This window comes from Triturus cristatus, chromosome 4_1 (assembly GCF_964204655.1).
Source record: "Triturus cristatus chromosome 4_1, aTriCri1.1, whole genome shotgun sequence".
Classification (NCBI taxonomy): Eukaryota; Metazoa; Chordata; class Amphibia; order Caudata; family Salamandridae; genus Triturus; species Triturus cristatus.
The window spans coordinates 978,147,618-978,163,965 of NC_140585.1; the positions used below are offsets into that span (position 1 = coordinate 978,147,618).

At 48.0% G+C, this 16,348-nt stretch overlaps 1 protein-coding gene across 1 annotated transcript in view; it reads left to right on the forward strand.

The window, feature by feature from the left end:
- Nucleotides 1–906: 906 nt before the first annotated feature.
- LOC146855930 (lysozyme C, kidney isozyme-like) overlaps nt 907–16,348 on the forward strand; it is a 236,292-nt gene continuing 220,850 nt past the window's right edge. The window contains exon 1 of the mRNA XM_085653882.1: nt 907–1,227. Coding sequence (XP_085510008.1) covers nt 927–1,227 — 301 coding nt within the window. The 5' untranslated portion in view covers nt 907–926. The remainder of the gene's footprint in view (nt 1,228–16,348) is intronic.

Sequence of the window (16,348 nt, forward strand, 5' to 3'; positions counted from 1 at the left end):
GGGAAGCTTTCTGAATGCCCTCAAGATGTCGTTAGCAAACTAGACAGCTGTGCTGTCTGATAGGCTTCCACCAAAAAACATGCTCCAGCACAGCAAGCGGACTGCTTCCACATGCGTAAATATAATAGACCACGCCTGAGCTGCAGACGACATACAGGGAGAGGAAAATCAGGGCAGGGAGGCTGTCACAAAATAGACACTGTCTATGAGGGACACACCTAGCTTTGTGAGTGGAACTAGACAACTAGAATGAGCAGAGCAGCAGGAGCCCGAGTAGGGAGTAATGTATATGCGCAGATCCAATAGAATGGTGGGGTAATGAGGGCACATTGCCTCTTCAGTCACAGACTAGGCTGCTGACTACACAATCATAGGAGCAGCTGCGATCACCCCCACATCAGGTCACACAACCCTGATTCCCTGTGGACACAACCAGGCCTGGGGCCTGTTGGGTCGGCACAAATTCAAAACCGACTACTGTGCCTGCTCCAAAGACCACTGACCTCCCACAGACAATAGTAATGTTTTATTAAGTCTGTTTAGAGAAATTGAAACTTTTTCAATTTTAATTACTCACAGCAAAACTACCGTTGTTGTTAATAATTTGCCTGATACTGCTTACTAACAATGGCAACGCCAATAGGCCTGGTATCTCTTGGGCGTATGGCTGTTGTGTGATCTGTCTGAATGCTGTAACAGAAAAGTCACCGACAGACACCCAAATACTGGCCGGGTCGCCACGCTGCTAGAAGCACAGGATTTTATTCTATGTGTTTAAAGCCGCACCCCTGATCATATAGGCCGTGCCCAACTGATAACATTCCTACCTCTGCTTCTTAGGAGACGTCCATTCTGGCCCCTCCCACCACATTATTCATCCCACTTAAAGCACTGAACACAACAAGAATGAAATAGGAGTAACGATAATGATACTTGGTGGGAAAGTACCAGGCAAGGAAGTGGTTAATGTCTGTGGAGGAGGTGGAGTTCGGTCTTTGCAAACTCAAAAGGAAGCGAAAAGGAGAAATCTCAGTAGTCCGAAACGGACTCCAAAAGGTCATACTTCGCAAGCTGGACCAAGGATGCTGCTGCCCCAAGTGCTGCTGACCCTGGGCCTCTGCCTCACCCTGCCAGCAGCGCATGGAAAAATATTCAAGCGCTGTGAGCTGGCAAGCCTCCTGAAGGCGATGGACCTCGATGGATACCGCGGATACGGTCTTGCAAACTGTAAGTATCCATCGCATGGATCGGGCTGAGATCTGCGGTGCCGAGGGGCAAGTCCTTCGGAGACCGCCCAGCTTCATTTTTTTTTTTTTTTTTAAAGGGTTGCTTTCCATAAATTTCAATATAGTGATTTGTACTGTGACACGTTTACGGTGCTGCAATTATTTGATGTAAAAAGAAGTTTCCTAAAAGTCTTGGATAACTGAAAATACAGCAGAACAACTTCTCTTTAATCAAACACCGGGAGAGGATGTGGTTCGTCGGCTAAACTGCCGACTTTGGGGGCATATTATCAAGACAGGCGATAAAATTATCGCCGCTTTAGCGGCAGTTTTCTGCCGCTAAAGCGGCGATAACTTAACGCCGTTTCTTGATAACATGGCCCCTAAATCTCCCCGTGCCTGAATGTGTAATGTAAATACGGTGCTCATGTAAAGCGACACCAACATAGATTTTGTTCCGGGTCCGGCGGGGTTGCAGGGGTGCACCTTTAATTGACATCGTTCGTTTCTTTCTTCATACAGGCTGTGAGAGCAGCTACCGCGTTATGGTTAAGTGCGCTTAATACCGAAAGGGCTTTAATTCTACTGATAATATTGTTTTATTTAACATGATTCCATCAAACAGGCTGCTTTGTGAGTTTGCGTGTCTTCCCCCGATCATTAATCCCGAGAGCGCTGCTGGTCTCCAGGCAGTGTTGCCAGATTTTTAGAGACGTCCCAAGCCCAAAGCCGCTCAAATATATAAGCCCAAAGTAAACCCAATTAGACCAGTTTCAGCCCAAAAACCAGCCCAAATTCGCAAGTCTCCAATTATGCACAAATTGTCATCAGAAACAACGACAAATATACATTCTATTCAATATACAGATGGTGGGAGGGTGTTAACTGGGCACCTGCCTTAATGTTATTCATTGTTAAGACCAGTTCTCACTGTGACTTCTAAGAGCCCCTGCAGCTCCACTCTGCCAATACTTAAAGATTCAACCCCGCCCCCCGAAATCAGCTCCAGTTCGAGCGGCAAACAGTGTGCGTCAGTGCGCGCCTTGGCATCAGCAACGTGGTGAAGCACGGAGTGTCAGATCCATGCCAGGACAGTGGTAAACAGACGCACGCGGTGCTGCCAGCAGGTGCGTGCGAGGTTGGGTGGCCCCTGCACAACCGTTTTCGAAGCTGGGCTGGCCTACGAACAACCGATGTGGTCAGTTTTGGTTTGGGTGTTAAAACACTCTTTACCGACGTCAACTTCCTGGCATCTATCAATATTCATCCCTTCCTACAAATAGGGTGACCAACTGACATAGGTGCAAATTCAGGACGGTGAGTGTAAAAATTCAGGGCAAAGGGTCAAAATTCAGGACAAAAATTCAGGACGGGAGGTCAAAATTCAGGACAAAACTTCGGGACAAAAGGTACGTTTTACAGACACATCAAAGGAGGTCGCGTAATAATGTATAAGTAATTCATCTATATCCAAACATATTCATCCATTTGAAAACGTAAGTATCTTTCCATCCATCATTTCACTCATCCATCCCTCCATCCACTTTCACTCATCTATTCATCCACCCTTTCACCCTATCCATCCGTACACTCATCCATCCACTCTTCCACCCAACCATCTACTCACCCATCCAGCCATCCTTTCACTTACTCATCCTACCACCCAGTCCCCTTTTCAGTCATCCATTCATCCTCCCTTTCTCTCTTCATTGACCCTTTCACTTAGCCATCCTTCCTTTCTCCGATCCACCCATACTTCAACTCATCCACTCATGAATCCATCCATTGACCCTACCACTCATCCATCCATTCACTCATCCATCCACCCATTCACTCACCGATCAGCCACCATTTCGCTCATCCATCCATCCTTTCGCTCATTATCCATCTATTCACCCTTTCATTCATCCATTCACCCTTTCACTAATCCATCCATCCAGCCATCCCTTCACTTACTCACTGCCCACCTTTTCCTCTTAATTATGAGCTGAGCATTTGTCTGCAGAGTTGCAGACAGAAGAGGCCCATCAAGAATTTCACCCTTGCTGTCTTCCTAAAGCAAGGGGTGGGGTGGGGGAGGGTTCACTATGCACCTGCACATAGGCAATCTGAAAAAGTGGAAGTCATGAGTCATGCATGATGCACAGTGCCAGGCCATGAGGTGATTGTGACATGGTGTTTCCAGGGCTTTAAGCAAAATGAAAAAACTGGGGGTCTCTCCAAGGGGCGTGTCTGATGTAATTAATGGTGTTGCTTAAAACAACTAAGCTAAAAATCTGTGCTTAGCATTGTGTGTCGCCGGACTGGTATTTTGCCTCTTCTGTCATTGCATCCAGATATATATCACAACAAGTAACGTTACACCTACAACAAGCCAGAACCATTTGCTTTAATGGTTGTTAGTTGCATAAAATAAAAATGCAGCAACCATGGCTTCCTTGAATATAATATTGAAACTGCACTTTTCTAAAATGATGAGACTGAAAGAACTCTAGCCCCTTCTTTTCAACTTGTTTCACCAGCTTCTTTGAATTAACTGGATTCTGTACCAGCATTGGCGTGTTTGCACATTCCTTTCATCTGCCCGTGGGCAAAGTGCAGCCAGTGGTCTCGAACTCTGTTTCTCAGCTGGCGCCCTGAACTTAAAGTCGGCGCCTCCTGCAGGACCACAGCGGTGCCGTGTGCGGGTGAGCCCAGCCGGTCTCTCTCTCGGCTGCCCCACAGCCTGTCTTTCCCTCCAGCGGGCGGGAGCCGCCCTCTGCTCCTTCAGCTGACGGGCAATCACGGCCTCTGACAGTGGCGCTGGGGTTTACACGTTGCCCCGGAGAGGTCCAAATTACGGACGGTGGTTGGTCACCCTACCTACAAATGCACGCGCCCTTAATTCCCTGCCCCAATCTCCACTCTGTCTATTGCTTAAAGACTCAGCACCCCCTCGAAACTTTTTCTTACACCCCCCCCCCCCCCCGAAATTTGGCTCTAGTTGCGCCTCTGACTCACTCTCACTCACCTGAGGTCGGGCATCGAAGTCCGGACTCAGCAACTGCGGGCGCCGCCGGGCGGCCTGCTGCTGTGCTGCGTGACTCAAGGCTGTACTGTCGACTGGTGGTGGGCTCACTGGGCTGGCTAGCCTGCGCTGCGCAGAGAGGGGGTGGTCAGGTCAGGTGTGCGTGTGGGAGTGTGCAGTGCTGCTGCAGGGGGACAGCTTTTTCACCAATGCAGAGCTTCAGCCAGCCTCCAGCCAATCAATAGGAGGAAGCCCGGGAGCTGAGCTCGAGGAGTGGAATACTCGACGGCTCACATTTAATAACAGCTCAGATTTAATAAAGTTTAATAACAGCTCAGATTTAATAAAGTTTGTCCGGAACTAAAATGCTCAAAGGGAGAAAAAAAAAAGCGCATTATCGTTTTTTTTTTTTGAAAACCTTTATTTACACATTGAATATCCACAGTCATGGGCCTACAACCGCATGGGCCGGCCGCTAATATAGAGAAAAGGGAGAAAGACAATAATACAGTAGTCATAAGAGCCGGAGCGAGCCGCACGCATAACGGCTGCAGCCGCCCACAACTGAACAATGCACTACAGAAAGGTTCTTATTAACTATTTTATAAAGAAAAACAACAAAAGAAACTTATACCAGGCAAAAGAACTCCATTAACAGGGGCTTGCTCTCTCACGGGCGGGGGACAACAACGACAACGCAGCCAATTACACAGTTATTCGTGTGAAAAAGGGGCAGGGGGGGCCGGGAAAGGATCGGTCATCAATCCCGCAAAGCGACCAGGAACATCAACGTCAAGGGGACATCGTTACGTCTGGTGCGACCACCAAGGGGGGGGCGCAGATATTCCCCCGATAGGAATTCCAGGGACCCCACATCTTACTCCATGCCCTAGGCTTGCCCCTGGCCACGTAAACCGTCTTCTCTCGGAACATGCACCAGTCCATGTTTTCTTTCCATTTCGTAACTGAGGGGGGCCGACCGGACCCCCAGAGCTGCGCAATGTCCCTTTTAGCGATCATGTTGCCCAAAGTCACCCATCGTTCTTGTGCCACATCGCAGTCAGTCGGTTCCCATACATTCAACACACATCGCCGAGCCTCAGGGAGCAGCGCCACACCCGTAACCTCCTCCATCACTGCATGCACACCAGTCCAGAAACGTATCACCTTCGGGCACTCCCACAGAATATGAAGAAAAGTACCAAGCAAGCCACAACCACGCCGACATAAACCATCATCTGTGTAACCCATGCGAAGCAAGCGGGGACCGGTGACATAGACCCTATGTAGTATCTTCAACTGCACAAATCGAAGGCGCGCCGGTATAGCAACCTCCCTCGGTGAGGCTACGGCCGCGACCCAGTCCTCATCATCCAACTCTAGGCCATCAGCGACCCAGACCTCTCGCAAATGTGTGAGGAGGTCCGCACGAGTATTAATCAGTTTTTTGTAGATCAGGGAGATAGTACTGTCTGGCAGGTAACCATCAAGCAAACGATCTTCCAACGGGGAGGCCTCGGGGATAGCTGCAGGATTCGGGAAAGCGGAAAGTAGCACATGGCGCATCTGCGCATAACGAAAGAACTCCCTATCGCTCAGCTTATATTCCGTCTGAAGAGCTTCAAACGATTTAAAGGCGCCCTTCGTCCAAAGATCCCCCACACGACTAATTCTGATCAAATCCCACTTCTCAAAGCCTTTCGAACGCCATAAACCTCCCAACGCATCCGACGCATACAGTGGAGTCGCACGAGACAGACGGCCCGTCCATCCCGTAGCAGCGGTGGCGCAGTGCCAGGCGCGCACCGCATTTTTCGTAGGACCGGTCAATTTAGTACTTCCCTTCGTAGAATAAAGCGCCCTATTGAAATCTCTGCCCGGCAACAGTAGCTTATCCATCTCGTACGCGGGGTTCACCGCCGGGCCGTATGTCCCATGATTCACCGCCACCAACTGGGACGCCCAATAATATCGTCTAATATCAGGGAGGGCTATGCCACCGTCATACCACGGTAGGGTCAGTTTAGCGAGAGCAATGCGCGGCCTCCCATCCCAAACTAGCTGCCTCTGTAGCATTATCGTATTTAAAGCTGCACCCCGATGGTTGTATTTCTGAATTTTAACCTATTGCTTCTCCTTCCTTTTATTAACAGGGTCTTGGCTCAATGCTAATTCATTTTGAGATATCCTTGTGTCAACTTTTCCGTGCAAAAAACTTACACGCAAATGGGGATTTGGGGAGAACTTGGAGAAGCCGACCGCAGGGAGGTCAGCGGCCCGGGGTTTTTGGGAGAGGGTGCAGTAAAAGTGACTGCCTTCAACGGGCGATAAATGGGGCTCCTGTTAAGCTGCCTGCCACCATTTTAGGTTTTAGGGGGCCTGGTGGCAGGGAGCCCTGTCCTCCTTTTTTCCACCACCCTCCTGTCCCTTTATTTAGTGTTTTTAGGGCTCCTGAGGACAGGCAAGTTTTTCTTTCGGGGTCCCGTTGTTGGGACAGGTGCACATGACCCATGGGGCTGTTATGGTTGTAAATGTTGTCGCTTGAGACAGGTGCGTTGTGGAGGCCTGGAAAGTTTTCCAGATGATTGCAGAGGTTGGAGTAGCGTTGCCCTTGGGGAAACACTGGGAAAGGGAGGGTAGGCAGGAAGTTCAAGGTCAAAAAAGTTTTGTTCCTAGAATCTACAGGGTGGTTGTTGTCACCCGTAAGTGCACGGGTGAACATCTCACCTAACCTGGCAACAGCTCAGGACGTGAGGCACCGCTCTCTCCGTCGGTAGGTGTCGGCTACAGATGAGTCTAGGGAGTTCACCCGTGCACTTACGGGTGACAACAAGTCAGTGTGGGTATGTTACGGTCCTGAGGCGGAAGCCGGGACTTTATGCTTTATGCTCCGTAAATTGCCTGTTTGTGATCGTGCTTTTTACATTGATGATTGCTTTGTTTTAAAATTATCGTTTTTACTGCTCTTTGATTTTAACTGCACTATTTGCACTTTTGGGGCTCGAACCCCTGTCCTGTAGCCCTTGTCCCGCCCTCCTCCAGACGAGCTGGGCGTTCAGACCAGTGCTCCGCCCCTCCCCACCTGATTAGGATAAACTCTTTGCTTTTCGCATTCTCGGTGATTGTCAGTGTGGGTATGTTACGGTCCTGAGGCGGAAGCCGGGACTTTATGCTCCGTAAATTGCCTGTTGTGATCGTGCTTTTTACATTGCTGATTGCTTTGTTTTAAAATTATCGTTTTTACTGCTCTTTGATTTTAACTGCACTATTTGCACTTTTGGGGCTCGAACCCCTGACCTGTAGCCCTTGTCCCGCCCTCCTCCAGACGAGCTGGGCGTTCAGACCAGTGCCCCGCCCCTCCCCACCTGATTAGGATAAACTCTTTGCTTTTCGCATTCTCGGTGATTGTCAGTGTGGGTATGTTACGGTCCTGAGGCGGAAGCCGGGACTTTATGCTCCGTAAATTGCCTGTTTGTGATCGTGCTTTTTACATTGATGATTGCTTTGTTTTAAAATTATCGTTTTTACTGCTCTTTGATTTTAACTGCACTATTTGCACTTTTGGGGCTCGAACCCCTGTCCTGTAGCCCTTGTCCCGCCCTCCTCCAGACGAGCTGGGCGTTCAGACCAGTGCTCCGCCCCTCCCCACCTGATTAGGATTAAATGGCCACCTTTTTCAGGAAGCGCAGCGGACGAGCGCAGCGGGCGCGCCGGCGGCGCGCCGAAGACTCGCCAAAGGCAAGCCCGTCTGCGCCCGTCCGCGCCGGTCCCGCGCCTAGTGCCGGAACCCCTGGTCCTGGGTCAAGGAACAACTCGAGCGGTCACATTTACAGCCGTGACACTCTCCTGGCTCTGTGGCGCAAATGCAGGAGCCCGGGTTGCGTGATCCTGGAACTGCAGGAGGAGATACTTCCCCCTCAGTGCTGCATCAATTGTGGACAGGCTCTCCCCTTGTTAGGTTGGCAATCTAGTAACTCTCTCACTGCCCTACCTATTCCTAGGATGAGGAAAGAACACGCAGCAATTAAATGCATGCTATTGAATGCCAGATCCCTGGTGAAACATAGTTCAGAGTTAGCGGAGCTTATTATCGAAACCAAATCTCTGATAGCATTTATCACTGAGTCCTGGACTGACGCAGCCTCAGGCCCAGATGTTGTTAAGGCCACCCCCCCTGAGTACCAGTGCTTTGTCCAAAACAGAGAAAGTAAAAGGGGAGGAGGTCTTTTTATTATCTATCACAACTCGATCAGAGGATCCTTCCAGTCGGCCACTAAGGATTTATTCGAATCACTTATTTACAACTTTACTCTGTCCAACCATCAAACTCTCAAGGGTGGCTCGATCTACAGGCCCCCAGGACCCAAAGCCCCGTTCCTCCCTGCACTCAGTGGTCTGCTAGAAGAAGCGCTTTGCGCTAAGACCTTTACTCTGCTAGGAGACTTTAACTTTCATCTGGAGTGTGATTCTGACTCGGACACGAGAGACCTAATAGAACTGATGCACGGTATGGAGCTGAACCAAAGGGTCACCGGCTCGACCCACAGGGCAGGACACACCTTAGATGGGATTTTTTCTAATCTTCCCAACCTAGAACTCATTGCAGTTCAACCGGTTTCCTGGTCTGATCATTCGGTGGTGCAATTTGAAATTACCTTAGCCACGCCTCCCAGATGTAGTAAAGTCCTGAACCCCCCTAGAGTGATCAGGAGGTGGAAAAACATAGATGGAGAGGCCTTAGAAAACTTGCTTAAAATCTCCATGGAGCCCCCCCCCAGTCAACCTGGAAGATGCTGCCACTGCCTATACGAGCTGGTTGGAGGCTGCCTGCCTTAACCTAGCCCCTCCTAAAACGTATCACTCCACACGCTCTAACCCCTCGGCACCGTGGTACTCTGAACATATCAGGGACCATAAAATGCTTTGCAAAAAACAGGAAAGACTCTGGCGGAAGAACTATAAAGAGGAGGATAGGAAGCTTCTCAATGCAGAGTTGAAAAGGTATAAACTCGCGATTCAAGAAGCTAAACATGAGGCCGGTAATTCCTCCAGGGAACTGTTCCGCACAGTATCGTCCCTGGCGGCCCCCAAACCAGTGGAGATACCTCCCAGTCGCAAACTATGTGAAGACTTGGCGAAATTCTTTCAGAATAAGGTATAAAACATCTTCCTTCCATTAGACACTCGTGCCAAGATGGCCGCTCCAGAAACCAACTTAGAGGCAGATAGCAACTCGCCTAGGCTATTGAACTTCTCCCCCATTAGGGAGGAGGAGGTGAAAAACCGTCTTCAACGGATAAAATCTGGCTCCCCTAATGACCCCTGCCCAGCCAGTGTGGCCAAACTTGCCTCATCGACTGTGGCCGCAGGTCTCACTCCACTGTTCAATGCTATGCTGGACACGGGGGAGTTCCCTTCACGTTGGAAACAAGCTTCCATCCTTCCCTTGTTGAAGAAACCGAATCTGGAGCTGACCGACTTGAACAACTACCGGCCTATTGCCAGGTTGCCACTTCCAGCAAAAATCCTAGAGGGTATTCTAAACTCGCAGCTGAGCGCCTTCTTGAAGACAGGTCAGAGCCTGGATCCATCTCAACATGGATTTCGGGCGGGCCATAGCACCGAATCTGCATTGATCAAATCAGCAGAGGACGTAAGAACAGTGATGGATGCAGGAGGCAGAGCCCCCCTGATCCTGCTGGACCTGTCCGCAGCCTTTGATACGGTCCACCACAAGATACTTGTGGATCGGCTCAGGGCTAGTGGCATTCAAGGAAATGCGCTCAAAATCTTGAATGCCTTTTTGTCCAGCAGGACTCAAAAGGTGGCGCTGGGGGACTATGAATCTACCCCTTTCGTGCTTCCCTGCGGAGTCCCTCAGGGGTCCTCCTTGAGCCCTACCCTTTTTAATGTATACGTCTCCACCCTGGCACCGGTCATCAGATCTTTTGGCTTCAAGTTAACATCATACGCGGATGACCGTCAGATAGTAGTTTCAGTACTACCGGGGGAAACAGACAGCACCGCGGAAAGGTTCAGAGGCTGTATGCGGGAAGTCAGTAATTGGATGGCGCAAAACTGCCTTAAACTTAATTCAGCTAAAACCGAAGTGTTGCTTTTTGGGTCCAGAGATAATTTCTGGTCCCCGTGCTGGTGGCCGGAGGAAATGGGCATCCCCCCAGCTCCGGTCTGGAAGGTTAAAAATCTGGGTGTTCTGATGGACGATTTGTTGTCCTTCAGACCTCAAATCAATGCACTCTCCTCAGCTACTCACTTCGTCCTAAAAACAATTCGGAAAGTTTTGCCTTTTCTTGCTGACGAATACAAGAAGATGGTGGTCATAGGTCTAGTGATGTCGCGACTAGACTACTGCAACAGCTTATTGTTGAATGCCCAACAGGGGCTTCTCAACAAACTCCAAACTTTGCAGAATGCGGCAGCCCGACTGATTACAGGCACACCTAAATTTGCCTCAGTGTCACAGGATCTGGTAAAACTACACTGGCTACCAGTTCGCAAGAGAATTATCTTCAAATCTCTTTGCATAGCATTCAAGGCCCTGCATGGCCTGGGACCCCACTGCATTTCTCAACTTTTTCAATGGCACAGACCTAAAAGACTGCTGAGGTCAGCAGAGCAGGGTCTGGTAGTCATCCCCAGAGTCAGGAAAGCTCGCTGGGGTGGGAGGAGTTTCTCCCTAGGTGCAGCTAAGGCATGGAATTCTCTGCCACTGCACCTTAGACAACTGCTGGACCTCTTGTCCTTCAGGAGGGCCTTAAAGACGTGGCTCTTTTCACAATAATCACTTGTTTCATACACTCACTGTCAATCAGCGCCAGGACACCTCTGGGTAACAGTGCGCTTTATAAATGTGAAAAATAAATAAATAAATAAATAAATAAACAACAAGCACTCTGTAGATTCTTCGCAAAGGAGACCACAGGTGTTTGTAGGTTGTATTGTTCTAATCATCAACACTTGTAGTTTAATCACATAATTTTGCAGTAGCAATAATTATCCAGGTCCTGAGGAAGGCCGCAATCTGAATTAGATTACTATGGCTGAAACATGTAGACGCCTTGCTTAGACCAGCACGCTCGACAATTTTTTCAGACCGCACTTGCACTGTATTTTAACCGTCACACCAAGCGGCAACTATTAAACTTTTTTCTCTCATGGTAGCCAATTTTAACATCACTTTATACATCCCCACCTTCTTTGCACTACAACCATCACCACGTACATCTTCATGCTTCACATTATACGGATTTAGGAGATCCTATCCACTGACTCACAGTAAGGGGGTTGTAGTCCTTGGTTGCACTAGGATTTGCAACCAAGAGGAGATCCCAGATGATGACGCATGCCACTTCGGTGGGTGATGGGAGTCCGTCCTTTTAAAGAGGACTTCTTCCATGTTTGAGTAGGGGCCACTCACTTGTACTGTCTGTGCTCATGAATTCTGGAAGCCTACTGCATGTACTTAAAGGGACCCTTCTGGAAATTTGTAACGTGCTACATATGCAGATGCCATTACAATGCAATACATTTTAGACCGTTAAGGAGTTTAGCATGATTGCATATTAGAAGTATTATGAAAGCTTGCAAAGTAGAGTATGCTAACACACGCATTGTGAAAACCAGTGCCTTGAAGGTTGTACTAATATTGAATATGGCCCGAGGTGGAAAGTGTTCGGCTTAATTGTGCAATGATGGGTTTTCTCGGCTTGAACCTCAAAATGCACCGAATCCATACAGGGAATACCAGATTTTCCTTAACCTTAAAGACCTGTTAACTAGTGTTCCGTCCTATTGGTTTTGAACTCACCTTATGATGACGGTTTTTATTGTTTATACTTGTGGTGGTAATTTCTATTTAGTAGCTGAAAAGCATTGGATGTGGCCCCCTTTTTCGCTACAGTAGTCCCTTCTGGTCTTGTGGTAAGCTGCTGATTTTGGAACATGGATATCTTGAGCTCAAATCGCGGCTACTGTGTTGGACTGGAAATAGTGTGATACTGGTGAATTCACATAGTTTACCAGTGCCTATAACTGTGCATGTATATGAAATGTGATTCATTTAAAACGTGGGAAGCAATGTCATGAAATTCAAGGATCGTGAATTTCACGCTTTCACAGTTTTCTCAAATGTTTTCCAAAAGCAGGCTATTTGCCACTAAGTTTACCAAACATTTATTGGAGGAGAACTCCGTACTTTCCCTATGTAATAGAATTAAGATCCTACCACATTTTACCAATGGTTACAACAAAATATAACTTAAAAAGCAAACATTTGGTTAATTTCCTAAATAAAGCATTGGGGGAGGCCACAGTCCCCCTTTAAGTGACCCTTATGTCCTTTCAATTTTTAGCAAGTTTCTGATGTAATGTGCTACAAAAACACCTCGTGGCAAAATTATTTGGAAGGGATTTTCCAAATCTTAAGAGCCTACTACATTATTTCGTGCTGGCCATATATACCTTAGAATGTACAAACTGCCATTATATGTCAACCTCCTCCTTAACAATAACCTTTAACCCATTGTAGCCTGGTCTTTATTTCAGTCAGTATTACTGGCCTCTACTGTATTTTAAAATAAATATTGACCCTTAGTTTCCGAAATAAATATTATTAAATATATATCTGTAGTTATATATTTTTTAAAGTAAGTAGAACAAGTCAATGCTGCATCCTTTGTTGATACTATGTCTCATATATTTTAGATCTTCATGTCTTGATATACTTTTAATTTGTTTGTCTGTTTGCATTGCAAGTTTCCCTACCAGTGATTTAGATTGATTCAAATATTCCATCGTGGGGGCGTGGCCGGCGGCCATTGAAGCAGTCCTGCTCTTGTTTAGCTACACTGCTAATCTAGATTGACCAACAAATCCAGCACTATGCAAGCGCAGAACTTCTGCTGCTTATTGATGTTTGGGGGAGCTGTTGGTGCCCCTGAAGAGGCCATATACTACTTTGGGGCACTTTTCTTTGGAGAAATCCCAGAAATGCTGCTGTGGAATGCTTTCTGGGGTTTTCCATTCACTCTGACTCGCAGAGAAGTAGCTTAGTGACCATGCACCACGCTGCTTTTAACAAAGCATCTGGCCTGGTCCTCACTGCGAAGGGGCTTTACTTCACAGGTATCCTCTTGATGGTTCAGGAAGTTATGATATCAGACAGACCCAAGCATGGACAATGGGCCACCAGTTGCAAAGACCTTGGTTCAGCTGGACATGGAAGTGCTCCCCTGTCCTTTAGGGGTTGTAGCACTCATGGTTAGATTTCTCTACCAATGTGGGGAGGTGTCCACTGATGAAGCATGCCGCCTCTGGAGGCGTGAGCGCTTTCGCCCTTAAAATATGTTACTTTTCCATGAGATATTGCGTAAGGTTTCACTGTTTTTGATTCCTCTGGTACCCAAAGTTCATGGTACTAAGTTGAAGGGTAGGATGTGCTCTGGTTAAAGTTTTTCCCTTCTTTCCGCCACAGTTTGTTAGGTATTGAGGTGTCAGGAACTTACACCATTCAGTTTCCCCTAATGAGTTTCCCCTCATTAAGGTTCCTGGCTCAGTTAAAGACACCATTTGAATCAGGGCCGGACTGGGAACCAAAACCAGCCCTGGCAAAGTGCTCGGCCGGCCCCCCCGCGGGGGGGTTGGGGCTACTGCCGAGCTCTTTGCCAGAGCCAGGTTTCGGCCGATTTTGTTACAGGGCCGATTTTGCAGCTATGCTGCAAAAACGGCCCTGTAGCAAAAACGGCCCCCAGGGGCCCAAAACTGGCCCCCACCCGTGTGGCCCACCGGGGGATTGCCCAGTGCCCGCTACAGCCAGTCCGGCCCTGATTTGAATCCTCTCTCACCAGCAATTCAGTTCAATTCGCAAACAGGCTGTGGTTTGGTTCGAGTCATGTGCCAGATGTGGTGCAGAAAAAAGACTATGCTACAACCAGGGCTGAATAACAAAACAATACCTCTTGTATTTTTGGTCCCTATATTAGATGGTGACTTGATGGGATAGAATAGTGTACCTATTAAAGTGAATAACACTGCCAGTGCTTAATTTGTAAAAACATTAAGTGCCAGGGCCCTTCTTGGAAGGCCACTGCAGCCTGCACCATGCATTGCCCCTGCCAGAGCTGCCATTAACAGTAGTAACATAACACCGAAGCATCGACATCCTACAAGTTTGACAATTCAGTTTCCGGCCACACAATGCTATAATAATGGCATGAGAGGCTGGCTTTATTAGTTTTCAGTGTATATTGACTTAATAAACACGGTTGCTGTGTTCATCTCAAAATTAATGTGATGGGCTGTCACTAGAGTCAGTGCTGAAAATTAAGTGCCGGTGCTGAGCACCGGAAACCACCGCCTCAAATTAAGCACTATCTACTTCCAAAGGCCTATTTGCTAGAATAGATTTAATGAGGGTAGACCGTACAGCTTTCCCTTGTACTCCATAGTTAATTAAGATGTCTTGCATCAAAAAACTCTAAATTATGTGCTAAGTAGTAGGCAAAAATGTAAATAAGTTATTCACAATAATATATAATTAGTGTATGGTCAGTAACATCGAATCGTCAATCTATGGTAATAGATGAACAATTTCCCAAGAGACCCAATCCAAGTGACTAGTGAAAAATAATCTCTATTACAATATCACAAAATTCAAAGATTCAATAAGTAGATGAAATAAAACGTTGTGTTAATCTATTGCGGAGAAGGTACTCGCGCTTTGCATTGCGCTATGCGCCTCAATACCGCGCTATCATTTTTAAAGCTACCCTTATAACTATTTGTGTTTTTCTTAGTTGTATTTTGCCCTGATTTTAATAGGATTTATTGTAACCCCCTCACCTGCACTCTAATCGGTTCCTTCACCGCTGTTTTGGCGGGTCCGGTCTCTGGGGTGGGATTGGCTTTGGGCGCCATCTTGGAGTGGTGGTCACTTTGGGCGCCATCTTGGAGTGGTGGTCACTTTGGGCGCCATCTTGGAGTGGTGGTCACTCTGGGTGGGTGTTGCTGACGAGCGGTCTAGCGCTCCGGCTGAGTGGAGGGACGCCTATTTAAGGCGACCTGCCCTGTGGACTGCCCTGAGAAGGTACTCGACGCTTTGCATTGCGTTATGCGCCTCAATACCGCGCTATCATTTTTAAAGCTACCCTTATAACTATTTGTGTTTTTCTTAGTTGTATTTTGCCCTGATTTTAATAGGATTTATTGTAACCCCCTCACCTGCACTCTAATCGGTTCCTTCACCGCTGTTTTGGCGGGTCCGGTCTCTGGGGTGGGATTGGCTTTGGGCGCCATCTTGGAGTGGTGGTCACTTTGGGCGCCATCTTGGAGTGGTGGTCACTCTGGGTGGGTGTTGCTGACGAGCGGTCTAGCGCTCCGACTGAGTGCAGGGATGCCTATTTAAAGCTCCCTCCAACGCGCAGCGGTTACGCGCAGTGGGCGTGCCTTCGCTGTGCCGAAGTCGTGCCCGTCTGCGCCCGTCCGCGCTAAGGAAGCACGGCTCGCGGCAGAACTCTGGTCCTGGCCATCATGACTATACTTTTGAGAACTTATAGTAGAGCCGATCTACTGGCCCTTCGGGACCGATGTATACGCTGCGAGTTTTCGCCTGTAGTCCCGCTGTGTGGCCCATATCATTGTAGGTGTGGTGCTTGGTCATTGGAACCCCCCTCTCTTATACGCTCCTTGGGGCCTGTTATAAAGAGGATAGGACAACGGGACCTGAGTATCTGGAGCTTAAACGTCAGATCTGTGGTAAAGCACCATCAGGAGGTTTACGACCTTCTTATTGATGGTTCGCCGGATGTGCTTTTTCTGACGGAAACGTGGCTCCAGGACTCTGACTCCTCGATAATTAACCTAGCCTTTCCCCCAGAGTATGCTATTTTCACTTTAAATCGGACGACTAGAGGTGGAGGTATTGCGATGGCCACCAAACGGTGTTATCCCTGCGAGTGGAAAGCCGCTGAACTTTTGGGGTGTGAGGGTGCCCTATTTAAAATAGCGTTTAGTCACCAGTTTACCTTCTCTGGGCTATTAATTTACCGGCCTCCGGGCTGTGACTCTGTTTTTAGGGCTGCTCTTCCTGAGTATATTA